This window comes from Heteronotia binoei, chromosome 11 (genome assembly GCF_032191835.1).
Source record: "Heteronotia binoei isolate CCM8104 ecotype False Entrance Well chromosome 11, APGP_CSIRO_Hbin_v1, whole genome shotgun sequence".
NCBI lineage: Eukaryota > Metazoa > Chordata > Lepidosauria > Squamata > Gekkonidae > Heteronotia > Heteronotia binoei.
The window spans coordinates 21,216,147-21,238,944 of record NC_083233.1 but is presented as its reverse complement, the minus strand read 5'-3'; the positions used below and the strand labels follow the sequence as shown (position 1 = coordinate 21,238,944).

The window sequence follows — 22,798 nt, the reverse complement described above, 5'->3', positions numbered from 1 at the left end:
GAGAAAGAGAGATGGCAAGCTGGTAGCAAAAGCTTGATACAGGCGGGAGTCTGAGCAAGTATTTAAACCTTGGAGACATTTAATCCTTCACATTCCTTTAATTTCTCCCTTAATAGCTAAAATATGACCAAGATCCAGTCCACTTGAACAGCTGGAGAATGTAAGGCCATGGTTTTAAGCTAATATTGGCGACTGACAGTTCTCAAGCAAGCTGAATATAAGGAAGAGAGAGGCATGGCTGATAAAGCCAGTGTTTGTAAGAGAGCCGCTGAATGTACATGCAGCTACCTTATACTGAATCAGGGCGTTGGTCCATCACAGTCAGTATTGCCTTCTCAGACCAGCAGCAGCTGTCCAGGATCTCAGGCTGAAGTCTTTCATATCCCCTGCTGCCTGATCCTTTTAATTAGAGATGCCAGGGATTAAACTCAGGTCCTTCTGCCCACCAAGCAAATACTCTACCACCGAACCACAGCCACTGCTGCTTTTCACTTCTGCGTCTGGAGGAAAAACCATCCCACAAAGCCCATGTCTTTCAGGTCCCGTGTTCCAGAGCAGATGTCTTCAGCAGCAAGCAGTTGTCCATGGTGGAAAAGAGAATGCTGATGAGATTCCTGACATTTTGCCTGGACTATGAAGAGCACCCAGATGAATATCAAGGTATGTACCTCTTGGATCGTGAATGTCCTGTTTCAAGTGGGTAGCCATGTTAGTCTGAAGCAACAGAACACAGTTTGAGTCCAGTATCACTTTTAAGATCAACAGAGTTTAATGCTGGGGATCAACTTTTGTGTGCATGATACCTGTTTGCGTGTGAATGCATTTCTCTACCTTGTTTCCACCATTGCCCTGGCATTTTCAATTAAACGTGAAATCGTTTTCTTAAATTCCTACGTCTTTTGATTCTGGAGATCCTTGTAATGTTCCTGTTTAGATCTCTGTGCACAGGAAACACACTCATGTGCAAGGACTCTCTTTTGGGGAGGATACCTGTGGTGTACTTGTTGAGCTCCCCAGGCATTCAAATCAGTGAGAGAGCCTTTGAGCATGCCAGAGTTCACATGTGCCACAGGGATCTGCTGAAGCAGGGTCTTAAAACTGGCAACAATTAATCCTGTCAAATGTCTTCATGTGTAAGTGAGGTTCCAATTCTTGTCATCTCCCCCAGGAACAGGAAGACAAGGCTGGAGAGGATTTATAGACATAAACCCAAGGAGCACTCTTCTTTACTTGCATTGTTAAGGGCTGAATAGCAGTTAACATAAGAACATAAGAGAAGCCATGTTGGATCAGGCCAATCGCCCATCCAGTCCACCACTCTGTGTCACACAGTGGCCAAAAAACCAGGTGCCACCAGGAGATCCATCTGTGGGGCCAGGACACTAGAAGCCCTACCACTGTCCCCCCCCACCCACCCCCCCAAAAGCACCAAGAACAGAGCATCACTGCCCCAAACAAAGAGTTCCAACAATACACTGTAGCTAATAGCCACTGATGGACCTCTGCTCCATATGTTTATCCATATGCTTTAAATATGCTTTAAAAACAGTTGTGGGCATGGTACAATCCCCCATAGTGACTGTTACCTCCTCAGATGTCAACTCTTGGTTTTATTTTTCTCCAGTAGCCATCCAGAGCTCCTAACATTCGTTTTTTCTTTCCTTCCCCAAAACAGCTCAGAAAGACTGTAAGTTTTCTGACTACTTGAAAACCCAGAAGTTGACTCCCAATCTGCAGCATTTCATTTTGCATTCCATCGCCATGGTCTCGGAGACAGACAGCTGCACCATTGAAGGCTTGAAGGCCACACAGAAATTTCTGCAGTGCCTTGGCCGCTACGGAAACACTCCATTCCTGTTTCCTCTGTATGGGCAAGGGGAGATCCCGCAGTGCTTTTGCCGGTAAGCCAAGAGCAGGTTTTAGGATCCCTTTGCAAAGGGTACCATTTATTTAATTCCTTTAAACCTCCTGCTGTTTCTGTATTTGTATGGGGTGGGAAAATAACTCATTAACAATTTAGCACACGCTTAGGGCTGCAGGGTCTCAGAACCTGGCTAGTGGCTTCTCTCTTCCTCCCACTCTCGGTCTCCTTCTCCACCTCTTGCTATTACATTGTCCGGGGGTGGGGGGGGGGGATCACTGGCAGGAATTCCTGTGTGAGCTTGGCCTCTGCTGACCAATCCCCTTAGCTCTAGCACAGGGATCTGTATGATTAAATTGTTAACTGGAAGGTTAAAATAAGAAATCCAGAGTCACTACCTGTGAATGGTGAGATTTGTGTTGTCACCAAACTTTTGCCTTGTGTTTGTTAACTCCAGAAACCCTTCCACTGCCTTTGGAGCATCCCCTAGGGCAGGAGTCCCCAACCCCTGGGCCGTGGACCTGTACCGGTCCGTGGCCTGTTAACAACTGGGCCGTGAATTGTATAATTATTTCATTATATATTGCAATGTAGTAATAATAACGAGGAAATGACGATGACAATGATGTAATTGGATTCATATCCTGCCTTCCGCTCGAATCTCCTTTATCTTCCTCACAATCTCCTTTATCTTCCTCCCCAACAACAGGCACCCTGTGAGGTGGGTGGGGCTGAGAGAGCTCTCCCAGAGCTGCCCTTTCAAGGACAACTCTTCCGAGAGCTATGGCTGACCCAAGGCCATTCCAGCAGTTGCAAGTGGAGGAGTGAGGAATCAAACCCGGTTCTCCCAGATAAGAGTCCATACAGTTAACCACCACACCAAAGTAAAGTGCACAGTTGTATCATCCCAAAACAATGTCCCCTCCCCATCCATGGAAAAATTGTCTTCTACAAAACTGGTCCCTGGTGCCAAAAAGGTTGGGAACCATTGCCCTAGGGTACTGAGAGACAGCCTGGTGCAAAAATTATAGCATTGATTTTTTCATTTTTGGAAATCCTCAGTTTGGCCAAGAAGTTCGCCAGAGTGACTTATGCACAAGTTGCCACCATGGATCCAGCCACCCTCAAACTATGCAGAGTGAGGCCCTGCTGTTCCCTTCTCTTGCTGTGGCCTGTTGAGTGCCCTGAAATTTTGTTCCAGTGATGGGAGGCGGGGTTCAGTGGGTTCCCAGGAACAGCATAGCGGTCAGAGTGGGGATCTGAAGGAGGAGGTGGGAATTGGTGGAAAGCATTGCCTCCTCGTCCATAAAAAGAAATGTCATTTCATTGGGGGAACTGCATGGTTGGATATTTGCCATTTTCTGTGTCTTAACATTACCGACTTCAAAGGGTAGTTCTGGAGTTAAAATGTTGTTTGCGGCTCTTCTGTGAGAAGAACTGGATACAAGTAAATCACACTAAGGTTCACTGCTTTTGCATTTAAAATAGAAAATGAAAATATGCTTTAAAAACGGAAAAAATCTGTCGTTGCGCATGTCCTGTTAGCTTAACTAGCACACTTCCTTCTTTTAAAGATTCCAGTTTTGTTTTATGAATCTGGGACTTGCCTTCTGCTGCTGTACACTGCTAATTCTGAATGGTTTTTAAAGACTTGTAGGAATCCCATTCAGTCTGTCTGCCAAGTGGTATCATCCCTGCCTATACATCATATCCTACAATTTTTATCACCAGGTTATCAGAATAAGGTGTCACTTGTCCTGTGATTTCTAACCACCTCTTCATATTCTGTTTTAATGTAAACCTCTTAAGCGTTTCTTGCAATCGGTTACCCTGTGTGTTCTCATCAAGGCTACTGTTATAAATGGCATGCATGCATATTTATGTGACTGATTCAAAGACATTTGTAAGTCACATCCTTGCATTCTGAATGAAATTCTGCATAAGTTCCCCAACGCTGTCTGCAACAGCCGCGGTTCCAGCAGCGGGCAAGATCAGCATTTCTCCCATTATTGATCAAAATAGTTATTCTCAAAATGGAGCATGCTTTTTGGAAACAGCATTCCAGCGTCAAAGCGAATTATATTTTGCACTACAAACTATGGTTAAACTATCGGATATAAGTAACAAATTCTTCGTCTGCTTCTTCCTTGCTTTCCCTGTGGGGGGGTGATTTTCTACATATTTTCATTTGGATTATTGCTTGTTTGTTTGTTTTTAAAATCCACCCATTCAGCCAAATGCTTCTCAAAGCAAAGTATAGTTTAAAAACAGCAGCAACATCCACCAATAAGTGGTTGGGCAGTATCAAAACAGAAAGAATAAACAGCCATACATTTTAAGGAGTGTATGAATGTCATCTGAAATCCTTCCTACCCTGCCATCTGTGAGGAATCCAGGGCCTGTTTTACATCAGTGCAGCAAGTTGAGGTGCCATTCAAGTGACTGGGCAAACATTGACATTAGAGCATACCATAATTAATGTAAATGTTAGTTTATGAACTGGCGACAAACTCTGTCCGCTTGGGTGTTACCACTGACTGGACTTGGATCTAACCTAGGTTTAGCATAATGTCTGAATGCAGCCCAAGCTTCCCCATATGAGGGTTCAGGGTCCCATTTCATCGAACAGGGCTTCTGCCACAAGGAAAAGATGTTTTTGTATTTTGCCTTTGATCTGCAGGTTCCGCTTGAGATAGTCCCTCTTGATGGAACAGGACTCCAGGAGTGTTTAGGAGACTAAGACAATTTATTTCCACATTAGCTTTTGGGAAAGAGAGCTCACTTCATCAGATTTGTGATGAAGTATACAACCAGAAGGCCAAAGAAGTTTACACTAAACGCTGCAAGCAACAGAAAGGTGGTGGTGGTTGTGGTGGTGGGGAATGTTCCAAACAGAGGCCACTAATTACAAACAGAATCCACTAATTGAATTTTTCTTTAAAAGCTGCCCTCTCTTTGTTGCATCTTCCTACTTCTCTGTCTGCATTTCTGTTATTTTTGAACCCTTTAATATGAATTTCTCAAACTCATGGATGTATACTTCATCTCTGACTTTCAAAAGCTTACACAAGGATAACTTTTTTTTTTATTTTGTGTGTGTGTGTAGGAAGTCATAGCAACTTCTTGTGACTGAGCACTACTGGGGGCATTGAGTATATTCAGAGAGGTGGCTGAATAAAGCCTGCCGCTGCCTTCAGGGTCTGGTATTCCTTGGAAGTTTCTCATCCAAGTACTTGCCGGAGTTGGCCTTCTTAGCTTCTGAAATCTGACGAGATCAGGCTTGCCTGGGCTACCCAAATCAAGGCCACAAGGATAATTATTCTTAGTTTCTAAAGTGACACTGGACTCCCAGTTTTATAGTGCAGCTACAGACTGACATGGTTTCCCATCTGAATTTCCCTCTTGATGAACTAGATGTTTTGTAACACTAGTTTTGTTATGGGGTTATGTCCTATAAAAGAAGTGATTGTGTTCCTTTTGAAGGGAAGGACTAGAAGAACAGAGGAAATAATTTTTGCATCGTCATCTGGTTTGGAAACGCGTTTGTTTAAATGTTTATACACTTGCCTTTCAATAATTTGCTCCTGGTAACACGAGCAGATGGATTTCTGACATTAAATCACAAATCAAACCAGTCCTCCTGTAGTCTCGTCTCAGGCAGATTAGAACATTGGTTCATGTAGCCAGCTAGCATTCTCCTCTGTGATAGTTTTGGGAAATGGTTTATTTACTAATTTGTAGTCTGCCATTTTCAGTAAGACACGGGACAGATTATGGAAACAGTTGATGCTGTGTTGGGTAACTTTCTGTTTTATGACATAATGCAGGGGTGTCAAACATGCAGTTCAGGGGCTGAATCAGGCCCCCAAGTAACTGGCTGTCATCTACTTCCTTTTCCCTATATCAGGGTTGACCAACGGTAGCTTTCCAGATGTTTTTTTTTGCCTACAACTCCCATCAGCCCCAGCTAGCATGGCCAATGGCTGTGGCTGATGGGAGTTGTAGGCAAAAAACATCTGGAGAGCTACCATTGGCCACCCCTGCCCTATATCTTGCTTCCTTCTGCATAACAGCTTGCTTTGCATGGCTTGCTCAGCTGCACAGGAGCTACAGAGCAAAACTTCTATTTTCTCCATGGGCTGAGGCTCCTCCCTTGTGGAGGATGGAGGGAGGAATAGCTTGCTTTGCCAGGCTCTCTCAGTTGCACAGCAGAGCTACTGAGCCAAGCCTCTCTTCCTTCTATTGGCTAAGGCTCCTCCCCCCAGTCCCCTGGGGAAGGAAGGAAAGAGCCAGAGCTTCCTTTGCCCAGTTCCCTGGATCCCATGGGAGAAATACAAAGAAAGCATCTTTAAAACCAATGAGTGCTAATGTTTTAAGCATATTTTTTAAAAATATATATATTAGGGTTTGTCTGTGTTCTTTATAAAGTGTATATCTCTGCTACCTAATCTTAAAGAGGTACACACATGGCCTGGCCCAGCATGGCGCGGCCCAACCCGACATGGCCCGGTCCAACAAGGTCTCATTTATGTCAGATCCAGCCCTCATAACAAATGAGTTTGACACCCTTGACATAATGTAACCAGTGAAGACACAGGGTTGGATCCAGCCAGTTTTTTCTACTCCGTCTCACCCAATTCCCCCTCATTACTGCAACCTTCAGCCAACATGGCTTTTGTACATGCAAATCCCATGATCCCCCCCCCCTCCAGTATTCTCTTCTACTGGCCAAAGGGGGACATCACCTTGTTTTTTTGTTTCTTTGGGTTTTTTGCACCACCTGAGCTGTTTGGATCCAGCCCATGAAATACTACGGAACATTGTCATCAGTGAACATTGTCATCAGTAAAATTAGCGAATGTTTTTGTCTCACTGGCCAATAGCAGGCTGGGCTTGTCGGTCTCTGTCCCGTCCAGTTTTTCCATTGGATGCCTGCTACAGCTGCTCTGTTTGCCACTGCTCCATCACACACTGCGTGGGAGATGTCACACGACCGCGGGAGCTAGCGGTACAGTCCTAAACAGAGTTCTGCTCTTCAAAGCCCACTAACCTCCTTGGACTCAGAAGGGTGTAATTCTGTTTAGGACTTCACTCTGGGTCTCCCAATAAGGCCCCGTTGTGTGCGAGTGTACCAGATCAGTGCTGCAGCACTAGGAGACGAACTTTCAATTTGTCCTCTTGCACAGTTCCCCTCCTTGAAATTACCCCTCTGCTGCTAGCTACAATGCGGTGGCTGGGGGACAAGCACTGGTCTGTTACCCCTACCATCCAATAGCAGAACCAGGAAGCTGGGTCTGGATGGGAAAGATAAGCCCCTCCCCTTTTCCAGTGCTGTGCCCCAATCTGATGCAACCTTCCCCCCTCCATGGCTGCTTCAAAGCTTTAAAAATGAATGAGAAAGCCTGTATAATGACTTTAAAGCAGACTTTTCACCATCAGGCTATGCGAACTGGAATGACCGCAGGCTAGAATGAATCAACCCTGCGGTAACTATACAGTCTCACGCAGAGTAAATCCGGTCCAAGACTGGTATAACGTTACACGGGATTGAACTGTGAGTTTCTTAGCTTGGCATAAAAGCTTCAAACACTGATTGGCTTGTTGGGAAGAGCAGTTGCCTTGTCCAGTTTTCCTGTCGAGCAATCAATTCAGAATCTTGCCCCCCCGCCACCCTGACTTTCTAGCACTTTCATTTTTCAAGGAACAGGGGTCTTTTAGCATTGGGTAAAAAGAAGGCGACTGCTTTAAGCGTTTCCTGTTTTTAGTTTCATATTGGTATCAGAATTGTTGTTTAGGGTGTAGAGATTGAGCTTGGAGGAATCATTCTCCCTCCCCGCCTTCCCTTTTGCTCTCGAGGAGAGAACCTTAGTTTGGGACAAACATCAATGAGGTGAGATAATCCATCACTTCTGAGACCTGTTCGCCAGTGATGGATGGATAGATTGGTAAAGTAACTCAATAATCTTCATTTTTTTTTTCTCGGGTTATTCACAGATCAGTGAACACTGTCGTTAATAAAGCTATGGAATGCTTTTGTGTCCTTGCCCATATTATTCCTCAAGTTTTGACAGGACAAGACTTTTAATTTGAAAATAACCTTTGTGTTGAAACATGCCTTCTTAGCACACAAAGTCCTTTGTGAGCGCAGCGCTCGGTATCTCTGGTGAGACGCGAAGCCCCTTTCTTGCAAAGCAGTGCGGTTGGGAAGGCTTCAGCGTTCAAAGCAGGTGCTCTTGGATGCTTATTTTGGTCATGCTGGATGCTTATTTTGATGTACCAAATGAGCATCCTGATGCTAATGTGGAATCCGGTAACTTTGAGGTTGAGATCCTACTGATGTAACCATAATAGATGTTTGTTTAAAATGTATAATTGAACATTTTCCTCACTTTAAAACTCTCTTCAGAATTCACAAGCAGATTCATTAAAGAGTGTCAATAAAATGGCACCCAAACACGGAGAAAAGTTTAGCATGGAATAGTGGTTAACATTTATTGTAGGACCGGAGGGCTCCAAGAACAAACCATGAAGATGGGTGATCTTTGGCCAATCAAGTATACTCAACCCAGCGGTCCTCAACCTTTTTGGCACCAGGGACCGGTTTTGTGGAAGACAATTTTTCCACGGACTGGGGGGGCGATGGTTTCAGGATGATACAATTTTGCACTTTATTTCTAAAGTGTTTGGTGTGGTGGTTAAGTGTGGGGACTCTTATCTGGGAGAACGGGACTTGATTCCCCACCCCTCCACTTGCAGCTGCAGGAATGGCTGTGGGTCAGCTATGGCTTCTCACAGAGTTGTCCTTGAAAGGGCAGCTTCTGGGAGAGCTCTCTCAGCCCCACCCACCTCACAGGGTGTCTGTTGTGGGGGAGAAAGGTAAAGGAGATTGTGAGCCGCTCTCAGACTCTGAAATTCGGAGTGGAGGGCAGGATATAAATCCAATGTCTTTTTCTTATTATTATTATTAGTACATTGTAATATATAACGAAATAATTATACAACTCACGGCCTGCTTGCTAACAGGCCATGGACCGGTACTAGGGGTTGGGAATCCCTGCCCTAACCTACCTCACAGGACTGTTGTGGGGGGAGAGGAGAGGAAGACCCATGAATGCCACCCCTGAGGTTCTTGGAAGAAAAAGGGCAGGATAAAAATGCAGCTGCAGTTTAAGTTGCCACTGCCAGTTAAGAGAGCCAGTTTGGTGTAGTGGTTAAGTGTGTGGATTCTTATCTGGGAGAACCAGGTTTGATTCCCCACTCCTCCACTTGCAGCTGCTGGAATGGCCTTGGGTCAGCCATAGCTCTGGCAGGAGTTGTCCTTGAAAGCGTGAGAGCCCTCTCAGCCCCACCCACCTCACAGGGTGTCTGTTGTGGGGGGAGAAGATATGGGAGATTGTAAGCCGCTCTGAGACTCTGATTCAAAGAGAAGGGCGGAGTATAAATCTACGGTCATCTTCTTCTTAACCTAGCAACAAATATAAACAGTATCATCTGCTGTGGAAGAAGATTTTCCTTTTGCCTAAAGTTATATATATTGTTTTGGCGTTAGGCAAACCATTTATTTATTTACTGTATAACCACCTTTATAACCTCTGGGGAGCCCAGAGCACCTTATATTGTTCTCCTCCCCTTCATTTTAACCTCACAGCAACCCTATGAGGTAGGTTAAACTGAGAGAGTGTGACTGGCTGCAGGTCACTCAGCAAGCTTCGGTGGCCCAAGTTGGGATTCAAATTGGGGTCTGTCAGATCCTAGTCCTGCACTTTAACCGCAACATTGCAGAGTCACAATGCACCACAAGCCCTGGCTCTGGTGGGCATCCACTCAACTGAGACCCAGTTTGGTGTTGTGGTTAAGAGTGGCAGACTCTAATCTGGAAGAACCAGATTTGATTCCCCACTCCTGCACAGGCAGCTGCTGGGTGACCTTGGGTCAGTCACAGTTCTCTCAGAGCTGTTCTCTCAAGAGCAGTTCTTGAAAGAGCTCTCTCAGCCCCATCTACCTCACAGGGTGTCCACAGGAAAGAGAAAGGAGATTGAAGCAGCTGCGAGACTCCGAGTGAAGGGTGGGGTATAAATCCAATCTCCTCCTCCACCTCCTCCTCCTTCAGGACTTAACTGCTAGGCAGGTTCATATGACAGAAAGTTCTCTTTCCCAAACATCTTGGACCCTGACACTGCAGGGTGAGAACTAGCATTTTGAATTATGCTCAAAAAATTCATTGCCAGATACAGAAGTTTTTTTTTAAAGACCTAGGAATATGTCCAAACAAACAACGGGACTGAGAACAAAGGTCACCCCCCTGCAGCTTTCCTCTTTAGATTTAAAGATGCACACACGTTCAGATACACAAACAGTTGCAAACCTCTTCTGAACTTGCCAAGGTTTGAAGGCACATTGTGGCTGTTGGGATGGGGCTTCCCCCCGCTGGCCGGCTGGCTGGTGGCAGGAAGGAGCCTGAAAAACTGGGGGATCCCCTGCCCAAACCTGGGGATTGGCAACCCAAGTGCTAAGACTGAGATATGTGTATTCAGAGCAATATGGGTAAAGGAGGGTCAGGATCAAGCTTGCTGTTCCCCCAAACTCATCTGCCACAGCTTGGGCAGTGTGCCTGTACAGATCTAGGTTCCATCCCTGTGATCAGGGATTGCTAAAAAGAAGCACTGCAGATCCCAGAAGGAGAGCCTCTGTACATTATAGGTTGTCCCCATGTTGTGGCAAAAAATGTATAGGTAGAGGTGAGGCCAGCACATTCCACCAGTTTGGTGTAGTGGTTAAGTGTGTGGACTCTTATCTGGGAGAACTGGGTTTGATTCAGCAGTCCTCCACTTGCACCTATGGGAATGGCCTTGGGTCAGCCATAGCTCTGGCAGAGGTTGCCCTTGAAAGGGCAGCTGCTGTGAGAGCCCTCTCAGCCCCTCTCACCTCACAGGGTGTCTTTTGTGGGGGAGGAAGGTAAAGGAGATTGTGAGCCACTCTGAGGTTCGGAGTGGAGGGCAGGATATAAATCCAATATCTTCTTCTTCACCTTAAGCAGAAAGTCCCAGGTTCAATCCCCAGCCTCTCCAACTAAAAAGGGTCCAGGCCAATAGGCGTGAAAAACCTCAGCTTGAGACCCTGGAGAGGCGCTGCCAGTCTGAGTAGACAATATTGATTTTGATGGATCGAAGGTCTGATTCAGTATAAGGCAGCTTCATATGTTCACCTTGTTTCCCTTCTATGCTCATTGGATGTTTTGTGTATGACAGTATAGTGGTATCCAGTGACTTTCTGGCTAAGGTGGGATTTGAGCCAGGGACTTGATAACATAGCTGAGTCTCCTGCCTGCTGAAGTCAAAGGAGGCTTAAATGCATCATTAAGCCCTTTCGTTGAACTCTCACCCCAAACCCCAAATCAATCATTATGTAGGGATTGCATTCTCCCTTCAACAAAAATGCCAAATTATCTGAGTTAATTATTCCAAGTATTATAGAAGGGCTTTTATGCCAGCACGCCTGAATGCTCTACTTTCAGCAGTGATGCTAGAGAGATTCAGTGGAATTCTGTACTCAGATAGACTCTGCAAGTGTGGCAGCAATAAGATCGACCCTGTTGACCACATATTTTTTTATTGTACTAAATTCTCAGAACCAACTGATCTCCCCATTACTTAATCAGAACTCTCTTTATCCAGAAGCGAAATCATCCTGGCTGCTCTGAGACGACAATAAACAAAACACTCTCTGTGTGGCGAAAATTTTGGCAGCTGTTAAGTTACATGATAACTAACTTTTAAGTTCTGCTCCCATGGGATGAGGGTTTGCTGTTTGTTGTAAAAACAGTAAGTAGTAAAAGTAAATTATATAAGGATTGCTTGTATGGATAGTGCTACTTTCAGAGAGGCTTGGGGGAAGTCATGCCTTTGTTTCTGAGATTAGGGTGCTGACTTTTAATTCTTAAATCTACTTCAGTCAGCTTTGAAATTTGTTAAAGCTGGTTCAGATGCTGGATCACACCGTGGTTAAAAGAACCTCAGCTATCATTTGATGTGATGACTGAATTGAGGAATTTGTGAGTTTTGATAGACCAGCAAACCTGAATTGGAATCAGTTGCTTGGACTGAAGTGGGTTTGCAAACCAAGAGTTTGATGTAAGGCCTGAATCGACAAACTATAGTTTAAAGCCTTTGCATTCTCTCTAGATGATTCTTCAATAGCCAGAGAAGGGCAAACGTAATGAACCAGAGTACTGATCGGGGATGGACAGAAAGCAAACAAATGATTGTACACCATGTTTGTCTTTTTAATATCTGAGACCAGGACTTTTTTGGGGAGAAAAGGCCCAGCAGGAACTGATTTGCATATTAGGCCACACCCCCTGATGCCAAGCCAGCTGGAACTGTGTTCCTGTGCATTCCTGCTTAAAAAAACCCACCACACCACTTGTCTGAGACTTTCCCTTTTGCCATCGAGTCACATCGGGCGTATGATAACTCTATGGGGTTTTCAAGGCAAGAGACATTCAGAGGTGGTTTCTCATTGCTTGCCTCTCTGTAGTAACTGGATTTCCATGGAGGGCTGACCTGGATTTCCTTGGAGGTTGATCCTGCTTATCTTCCAATATTTCAGGGGTGACCAATGGTAGTTCTCCAGATGTTTTTTGCCTACAACTCCCATCAGCCTCATCCAGCATGGCCAATGGCTGGGGCTGATGGGAGTTGTAGGCAAAAAATATCTGGAGAGCTACCATCGGCCACCCCTGCAATATTTGATGTGATTGGATTAGCCAGGACTAGCCAGGTCAGGGCTGAGATGGGTAGTCACGTTAATCTATTATAGCAAAACTAAATCAGAGTCCATTAGCACCTTAAAGACTAACAAAATTATTCCAGCATCTACTGGAATAAATGTTAGACTTAAGGCACTAATAGACTCCTGTTTAAAGCTGTTCATTTGGAAGCTCAAGCCATGGTTTGGGCAGTTGTTGCAAACCATGGTTTGCTATGGTTGCAGAAATATTTGCTAGACCCAGAGCAGCTGCGGTGGCTCCCTGTTGGCATTTTCCCTCAATCCTTCCCACCCTATTTCAAGGGTTGAGGGAAAATGCCAACAGGGAGCCACCGCAGCTGCTCTGGGTCTAGCAAATATTCCATTTGACTATCCCACCAGCCCAAAAGATGGCTAGTTAGTCAGGCTCTGTGTGCATTTCAATCAAGATGTCTCACTGAGGCATTTTTATTCCAAACGCTGAGATCCAAGAACGTCATATCACAGCAGCATGATCCTCCCGTAACAGCAGACGCAGCAACGCCGAAGCCCCTTTCTTTCCTTGTAACATTACTGTTTTAATTAACAAAAACAACTAGTTGGAGGCAGTTACTTTCTGTGTAACGTAATGAAGATTTATTTTAGGGAGTGACCTTCACTGTATTAGCCGATGCAGTAATCAGTAGAATTAATAGAATAATCAAATTATATACAAACTCATAAATCATTGAGAATGTGCTGTCAAAAGTTCAGCTATTAATGGGCCCTATTGTTTTGCCGCTGTATTAAGAAATTGCAGCTGCTGATTCTTTGGCTTGATAGGAATCGAAATGGCATTTAGGAATCGAGAGGATGGGAGGGGGGAGCCCACCAGGCCAAAAATTTTCACAACTGTTAATTTAGCTGTAATGCAGTTCGATGTCACCAGGGCAAAGTTGAAGCTGAGTACGGGTGCGGGCACTGTCTTTCAGCAAAACCCGAATTATTGGCAGAGGCTGCAGCTAGTTAATTAGAGGGGTATCAGTTTAAATGTCTTTTGTGTAGGGTTAATAGTATCAGAGCTACCTTGTTATTTTTGTTTTAGCCAAATCATCTTGAAGAGTCTGTCGGACAAGAAGGGAGGGGGATAACATCGGTGTATGTGTTTTGCTTGATTTTCGCATGGCTTCTTCTTTCTAAAGAACATTGGCAAGCTACGTCCAGATCATGTCGTCTACCTAAGCGCAGCGCAGTGCAGCAGATGTTTGCAGTCCATCTTCATTACAGTCAGGGGTAGAATTCTAGCAGAAACTCCTTTGCATATGAGGCCACACACCCCTGATGTAGCCAATCCTCCAAGAGCTTACAAGGCTCTTTTTTGTAAGCTCTTGGAGTATTGGCTACATCAGGGTGTGTGGCCTAATATGCAAAGGAGCTCCTGCTAGAATTCCACCCGTGATTACCATGAACTGAATCCAAGCAACTCTTCGTGACTGTGGCTGCCATTGACACATGCAAGAGCTTGACCACTTGATGGCTTTGCTGGGAAAAAGAGAATTAAGTCCTTCCCTCGAGGCACTTAGGGTAGTTTATAGTGCCCCCCTGTCTTTATCCCAGCAACCCGGAGAGGTAGGTTAGCTTGAGAGAGAGTGACTGGCTGAAGGGTCACCCAGTGAGCTTCTCAGTTGAATGGGATCTGAACTCTCCAGCTCTAGTCCAATACTCCACACCATGCTTAACTCTAGGATGTGGTCCACTGCACCCAAATCTTAGCGGAGTTACTTCCTACCATTGATGTGAGTGGCAAACATTTAACATGTGTACACCATCACAGCATGCGCACAAGGTGAAATGTTTACTTTTTGGATGGCCATTGGCCAAAGCTGAACATTATTTTACATTTGCAGTGCAAGAATGTAGGTTTGTTAATTGTTGGGGGGGGGTCGTTCCCTGAGAAAGAATAGGGAAGCTGCACAATGAAATAATGAAGATCGGAACTAGTTTAGTGAGCTGTCAGGGACTATGTCTGCTCAGAACATTCGGCTCTGTTTGTGCAGTTTGTGATGTGAACCAGGATCCAAAGCCAGCTTTAAACTGTAGTTTTGGACCCTGTTTTGAGACCCAAACCCATTTCATCAAAACACCTGAGTTCCAGTGTCACAACAAGGCACGGGGTGGTTACGAAGTGAGAGTTTCAAAAAGTGTCACCAACAAACTGTGGCTCAATGCTGAATGCAGTCACCTTCAGGCAAAGGAGGGAACCCTTTAATTGGCAGGGAACATACAGTCTTTGGATTGGCCAGGCTTGAGCATTCTTTTTCGCCTCTTGGCCTTCTGCCTTTTCCTTGTCAACAGGGCAGGGGAATCCAAAGTTTGCCAGGAGTGGGGAAAACTAAATTCAATTTTTAATAATCTTTCAAAGGAAATACAGTGTGTGGAGGATATCTGCCTAGTTCTTCCATATTGTTTTCAGCGGAATCTAGCAGAGGGGAGAGAAACTTCTAGCGCTGATTTAATTGGAAAAGTGGTCTTGTGTGTGCTTGCTGTTATTAGATCTTCGTTCAGCAGTTTATCATTTTTTGTGCAAACATTTGGCTTGCCGCTCTTAATTGCAGAGCACCTTGTCTCCATCAGTGCTAACAAACAAATTTAATTAATTTTCCTTTTGAAATATTTACCTTTTTTGTTTTTGTTTCTTTTTCTAAAAAAAAAAAAATGAAAACAGCCTTTCCCGTTTTCTCTGATATCTCTCCCCTGCCCTTGTGTGCCTTCAGTTTCATTACCCGTTCACACAGTGGTTGCGTCTTTTACATTTGTAATCTTAGTTTTCGTTGAAATTCTTTTGTTGATGTTGACCAGCCTCTTTTGTTGATAAATCCTTATTTACTTTTGTCCTACTAAAGTTGTGTGAAAGCTGCAGCACAGGTGCACTGTTTCTGGAACTGGGGAATGCATTTGGATCTACTTGATCTCAAAATATACCGTAAAAATACCTTTATCAGCAGGGCTTTTCTTGTAGAAAAAACCCAGCAGGAACTCATTTGCTTATTAGGCCATACCCCCTTACGTCACCATTGTTTCTCACGGGACTTTTTTTGTAGAAAAGGCCAGAAGATACTCATTTGCATATTAGGCCACACCCCCTGACACCAAGCCAGCCAGAACTGCATTCCTGTGCATTCCTGCTTAAAACAACAACTGCTTATCAGTATTTTTCAGGCATATTTCAGCATCCGAAATGTATCGGAGTTTTCTTGGGAGAACCGTGGAGAAAAATACCGAGAAAATCCTGAATATATTCGGGAATTACCAGTCAATCTGAAAATAGCAAGAGGCAGGACCAGATTGTTCGTGCCTCTTAGCTGTTTGTTAGGCTTCTGCAGTCCCTTTAAAGCGGCTGTAGAAGAAAGCTTCTTCCAGCTCATCTTGGGGCAGGATGGCTTCTCCTGCAGCTTCTGGTGTGCTGTCCCTCCCCCTTTTTTCTTCTTCTTGGATCTATGGGACCTCCAAAAATTCAGGATTTCTGAAAAATTTCAGATCCGAATATTGCACTGGTATTGGCAGGCGCGGAAGTCTAGCAGGAGCTCCTTTGCATATTAGGCCACACATTCCTGATGTAGCCAATCCTCCAAGAGCTTACAAGGCTCTTTTTTTTGTAAGCTCTTGGAGGATTGGCTACATCAGGGTCATGTGGCATAATTTGCAAAGTAGCTCCTGCTAGAATTCCACCCCTGGGTATTGGGATCCGGGATATTTTTGTTGTTCAATGCACCCAAAGGTTTTTTTTTTTTAACAGGAGAGCCAGTTTGGTGTAGTGGTTAAGTGTGCAGACTCTTATCTGGGAGAACCGGGTTTGATTCCCCACTCCTCCACTTGCACCTGCTAGCATGGCCTTGGGTCAGCCATAGCTCTGGCAGAGGTTGTCCTTGAAAGGGTAGCTGCTGTGAGAGCCCTCTCCAGTCCCACCCAACTCACAGGGTGTCTGTTGTGGGGAAGGAAGGTAAAGGAGATTGTGAGCCACTCTGAGACTCTTCGGAGTGGAGGATGGGATATAAATCCAATATCATCATCTTCTTCTAAAGGGGAAAAAATTGCACATCCCTAGAATTGGGGGTGGTGGCTGTAAAGGTTCGCTGGATGGCTTTCCCAGCCTCCACGCTTCTTTGGAATAGCTTGTGAGCAAGTGCTTCTACAACCTCTGGTAGGGATGGGGAACTAATGATGATTTGAGGGAAAGAGGAAGGTTGACAGCAGCACCAGCCAGATCCAAGAGCTGCTATGGTCATTTAAAGGCTTCCAATCACATGCAGGTTCGTTATACCCTTGGTGTGGAAACCTAGCCCTCTATAACCTTAACGGTATCCTCTGCACAGAGGCTGGTATGATTATCCCCATCAGGATGCCGTCTTGATGGTGATTAACAGCATGACGACAAACTACTCAGCCATGGTTGGCAGGAGGGAGAGGAGAGAATTTCCTCTGGGAAGGGTTTGTTTATTTGAAGAAGTTTGTTTGAAGAAGCGAGCAGTGACTGAGGAAAGCTCATCCCCTGCCACAAATTTTGTTAGTCTTTAAGGTGCTATTGGGCTCTTGCTCTTTTCTACTGTTCCACAACAGCGGCAGGGTCAATGCTGTGGTTACGAAGTATGGACTGAGGGTTTCATGGTTATGACATATGGGCTGAGGGTTTCAAAACATATCACAAAACGTGGCTTGATGCCTGAATGCAGTCGCCTTTAGGCACAGAAGGGGACAGGAGTGCACTGGTCTAACTTGAGATTTCCTTGTAAGAAGAAGCAAACTTTTTAAAAGCCATACTTTGGAAAAGTCACCTGTTTGGGTCGTCTACTTTTTATGATTTAAGATATCTATGTCAGCAAGCATGTAATTTAAGTTATCTGTTTTAGCAAGCTTTTATATGTCAAGTAAGGTGTTCATTGGTTTTTAATTGGTTTGAGAGCACTTACTTGCTTGGCCCTAGCTAGGGTTTTTTTTTACTCACTCTTGTCCAATTCTCCTCCTTACTACAACCCATCTCCCATGAGGTTTTAGTCCACTTCTAGTTTCCTTTTTGTCCAGGCAGGGCCCGTATTCCCCAGCAGAGTCTTTTAATAGTGGAAGGGGATCCTCCCTCCTTTTGCTCCAGCAGAAAGTCCTACTCATTCTTTTTTTTAAATATGTGATCTGTTTTGAAATGATAAAAGCCAATTTTCATCTGCCTCTCTCATATAAATCTGTGGTTATCTTCTAGGATGTGTGCCGTATTTGGTGGTATCTATTGTCTGCACCATCCCGTTCAGTGCCTTGTAGTGGACAAAGAAACCAGACGGTAAGGATAGCGAGAAGTAACCTTCTCTCTCTCTCTTTCTCTTTCTTCTTATATACACACAAAACTGCAAGATGAAAAATGCCAGAGTCAATTTTAAAAAAATGATTCTTCAAAGATCTTCCTTGGTATTAATAACACATCAACCTTGATTAAAAGTAATTTGTGTATAGGTCCTCCAGAACAAGGAAAGTGGGTTTAGAATATAGAAACTAAATTAATTTCCCTCCAATATTACTGCAGCCTCCTGATCACCCAAGCTTGGAAGACAAATCATTTCGGTTGCCGGGGGTCTGGTGATGAGTGATGTTAGTTTTCCTTGTGGCCTTACCTACTCTAATTGATTTTCATCAGATGACAACAAAGCCCTCTGTTATTGCATTTTTAAAAATGAAGCTCACCTAAAGACTCATCAGATTAATCTTTGCTGATAATGCATGTCACTCTAAGAGAAAAGACTTTAATGAGTTTTTAGGTAGATTGTTGTCATAAACTACGCTGCCCTCTTATCGTAGGATGAATTCTTTTTTACAACAGTATCGGGCCTCTGAGCAACTTTTAAAAAAAAAGATGGAACAAAATCAGCAGGTATTTTCTCACTGTAACTGCTGAGTTAACACCTATGGTGCCTGGCATTGCTTTTGCCTAGATCTGTTCAAGTTTTTAATGTTACAAAAGCTGTACGTATGGCTAAATGCTCCTGTATGCATGTGTCGTATATTATAGGACAAAGTTGTTTTTTCTTATTGAGAGCAACACATGGATTATTCCTTTGCTGAACACTCTGCCTGCTAGGTCCATCAATCATCAGTGAAGGCCATAACCTAGTGGTAGAGTGCAGGGCTTTTTTGGTAGGAAAAAGCCCAGCAGGAACTCATTTGCATATTAGGCCACACCCCCTGACATCACCATTGTTTCCCACGGGGCTTTTTTGTGGGAAAAGCCCAGCAGGAATTCATTTGCATATTAGGCCACACCCCCTGAAGCCAAGCCAGCTGTAACTGTGTTCCTGCTCAGAAAAAGCCCTGATAGAGTGTTTTCCATCCAGGTTCAATCCTTGGTATCTCTTCTGTTACTAGACATGGGAGAGGTCTCTGCCAGAGACATTTGAGATGCACTGCCGATCAGAGTGCAGCTAGTTTGATCCCACAGAACATTTCTGTGTCCTTAAGGAAACGCTAAAATTGCTACTTGCTGTCTGCTTGCGCTAAGTTGAAAGTGATTACATCTTTTCCGCATGCACGGCGCACAGGACATGGTATTTCTTCTGTGACAGTTTCTAAAGCAAATGAAATTATGAACCATCCTTTGTACATTCCATCGCTCTGTGTGCACATAAGGATTTTGTTCAGAATTATAGTGAGCTGCTAAGTGTTCCTGCAGGTGTTAGGCAGCTGCTGGTGCTTTGTGTAATTGCACAATGTGCACTTTTTCTTTCCACTCATGAGTTGCTGCATCCCACCCAATACCAGGCTAGTCTTTTTTTTGTTCAAAACAGCTTGATACTAGGGGATGACTAGTTCTTCTGTGAAAATGACATGCTGACAATGTCTTGGAGTCCACAAATAGGAGATGACTTGAGTCTGCATTTAAAATGATGCTCTTGTATTTGAGGATGCACAGCTATAGAAAGAGTACTGGAAATATTTGGGAAACTACAATGATGCAGTTTTCCCATATCTGAGTGTTTTTATAATAAAATATGGCATTGTCATTCATGCTTAGAATTTTTTTACATTTGAAATATTGAATTTTTTTTGCTTGCCTGCTGCCCCTTCCTTCCCTTTATTTTGTATTAGAGTGCACTGTGAGAGATACCAACAGGTTCCTCTGTTAGTTCCACCAAGCCTGTTTTCTGATCTTTGATCCTGCCTGCATCTGGAGAACTTTCTGAGGTGTAGTCCTAATGTGTCAGGGCCTAGTAGGAGATTCTGATTCAAATCTTTACTTAGCCATGAAGCATGCTAGGTGGCCTTTGGCCAGTCACTCTCAGCTTACCAGGGCTGTTGTCAGCAAAAAGCGGGAAGGTGCCAGAAGCAAATCACCGGGGGAAGTACTTACCTGGTTTATTAACCCTAAGACTTCAAAAGTTGGGCATGATGTGTATAACTGAGGTTGATTTTATACTTAGATGTTCTATTCTGAATTATGTTTTTATCTAGAATGTATATTCTGTCTGATTGGTCTTTGACTGTATTAGACTATACGAATACTAAAGGAAGAGAAAATAAAAGGGGGAAATGATAAATACTGGCATGGCGTGGATTTTGACTGAATAGAAAGGAGCTCAGTTCCACAAGTCCCTTGTGTTAGTCTGAGCTCCTCCAGTCAGGGCCCAAGTATTTATAAAAACCACATTATACATTAGTGTGAGGAAACTTGATTGTAAGATACTTCAGATTTGATGACGGATTCACATTCCTTGAGACAAATTGGATAGCTGATAAAATTTGCTGGTTACCTTGGCAGATGACACGGTTTGTATAATTAGATTTATGATCTGCCAGATCACCTCAGGATAAGTAACAACATTTATTTATAAAACAATGTCATGAAGAAATGTTTTAAAACATAAAGTTAATAACACACACTGCTGCCTATAGTACTTCCATGTTTTAATTGTAAGCACTGGATATTCCTGCAAATTAGATATACCTTTCTGCTAGAAGTTACTTTTTAAAAACTTTTTTTTATTAAAAAGAACAACACATCAACATAACATCAACAACGAGAAAGTTAAAACTGCTGCAGAATTAAAATTAGCATCATTATCTTATACAAATCTTAATGATTACATTAGCGCAGGCTTTTTTTGTAGCAGGAACTCCTTTGCATATTAGGCCACACACCCCTGATACAGCCAATCCTCCTGGAGCTTACAGTAGGCTCTGTACTAAGAGCCCTGTAAACTTTTGGAAGATAGGCTACATCAGGGGTGTGTGACCTAATATGCTAAGGAGTTCCTGCTGCAAAAAAAGCCCTGAAGTAAATTTGAAATAGCAACAGCTTCTAAAAGAATACGGAAAAACTGCATTATTTAAGTTTTTCCAGAACCAAATACCACTTACTCAAGAAGTTTGACTCCAACATAGGCTATTCATTTAACCTTAACAGCTGCTATCTTACTGAAAATTATATAATCCCGAGACTTCCGATTTCAGCGACCTGAACTAAAGAGCAACTTGGACCAGCTGGTTCAGAGCCGCTCTTTAATCGAGCAGTCAAGGGGTCTCTCCTGTCGGGAGACCTGACTCTGGGACCCAGGAGGGGTCTCAGAAGGTGGACAGCTTGAGCTGAGGGTCGGGATCGACAGCGGTGGTTGCCTCCCAAGCCCGGCTCGCTGTGAGCCTTGCTGCCCCGATCGCCATTTTTAAAGAAGAAGATGAAGAAGAAGATATTGGATTTATATCCCGCCCTCCACTCCGAAGAGTCTCAGAGCGGCTCACAATCTCCTTTACCTTCCTCCCCCACAACAGACACCCTGTGAGGTGGGTGGGGCTGGAGAGGGCTCTCACAGCTATGGCTAACCCAAGGCCATTCCAGCAGGTGCAAGTGGAGGAGTGAGAAATCAAACCCTGTTCTCCCAGATAAGAGTCCGCACACTTAACCACTACACCAAATGGCATCGGGGTTGACTGCCGGACCTTTTCTTCTCTTTTTTATCAAGGTTTTCTGCATAAAAGTTTGAACCCTTAGGAAGAGCCACTACCTGTTCCTCTATGTACTTTCCACACTGGTGTCCTGTGTTCTCAGCAGTCCTTGCTTTTTTTGTAGCTGCCCCTGATAAATAAGTATCCTTATTTTCTGTCTTTGCTTGAAGAAATTCACCCAAAATACCAGAGCGCTACTGTGAAACATTGAGGACTTTGTGCTGGATCATGCCTGTTGGGGGTAGGGCTTTCACCCACTGGCCAGTTGACTGGTATCAGGCAGGAGCCTGCAAAATTGGGGGATCCCAATGCGCTTAAGGTCTATAGACTTTTGAATGAGTCTTCATCTAATGTCACTGAGAAGATGGCTAAGTTTCTTTACTCTGTTTTAAAGGCATGCCAAGGGATCTCATAGAAACAGTTTATTTATGCTTACTCTGATGTATATGTATGCAATCGTTCCATTTTACCTTTTTTAACTAATTTGCTCTGATATATATGTGTGTGTGTGTGTATATATATATATATATATATATATATATATATATATATATATATATATTTTTATGCCAATAAAGGCTAACGTGACTTGACTTGACTGGCAGCAGGCAGGAGCCTGCAAAATTGGCGGATCCCCTGCTCCCATCTAGAGGCTGGCAACCCTAGAATGGATGCATTTTTGTCCTTTGATGAACACAGTTCTTAAAACGCACTCATTAATAGTTTTAAAAGCGCACTCATGAATGCTAAAACATTCTGCAGAGCACAATCTGCCATTTTATAGGACTCAACTGCTGAGGTATGTTTTGAGCTCTTGTGGATAGTTTGGAGGGGGGAAGGGGTTACCTTTGTATATTTAGCCAACAAACACTACCTTTTGGCTTTTTAAATCGATGACTATCGCAGAGCCTGTATGCCCTGTTGTTGGCCTTTCAGAGTAACGTGTTGGCCACTGTCTGCGAGAAGATGATGGAAGAGATGGAACCTCTGGTCTGATCCAGCAGGGCTTTTCTTATGTTCTTAGATAAGGCAGAGTGAAAATGCAACTAGTCCAAGGTTAATGGGTGAGTCTCTTATCAGATCTGGGATATCAACCTGCTTTTACCTAATCCAACACAGTATTTCTATCTCAGCAATACTCTTCCCCCCCCCATATCAAAATTGGTGCTTGCCATCCACCATCCTGTGTGTATGCACTTGCGCACGCACCCCTTGGGTGACAAGATGGAGAGAAGG

At 43.9% G+C, this 22,798-nt stretch overlaps 1 protein-coding gene across 1 annotated transcript in view; it reads left to right on the top strand.

Moving 5' to 3' along the window:
- Nucleotides 1-22,798, top strand: part of CHM (CHM Rab escort protein) — a 111,970-nt gene that overhangs the window by 52,107 nt on the left and 37,065 nt on the right. Inside the window, exons 7-9 of the mRNA XM_060249939.1 lie at nt 540-660; nt 1,676-1,901; nt 17,838-17,915. Of these exons, the coding sequence (XP_060105922.1) occupies nt 540-660; nt 1,676-1,901; nt 17,838-17,915 (425 nt within the window). The remainder of the gene's footprint in view (nt 1-539; nt 661-1,675; nt 1,902-17,837; nt 17,916-22,798) is intronic.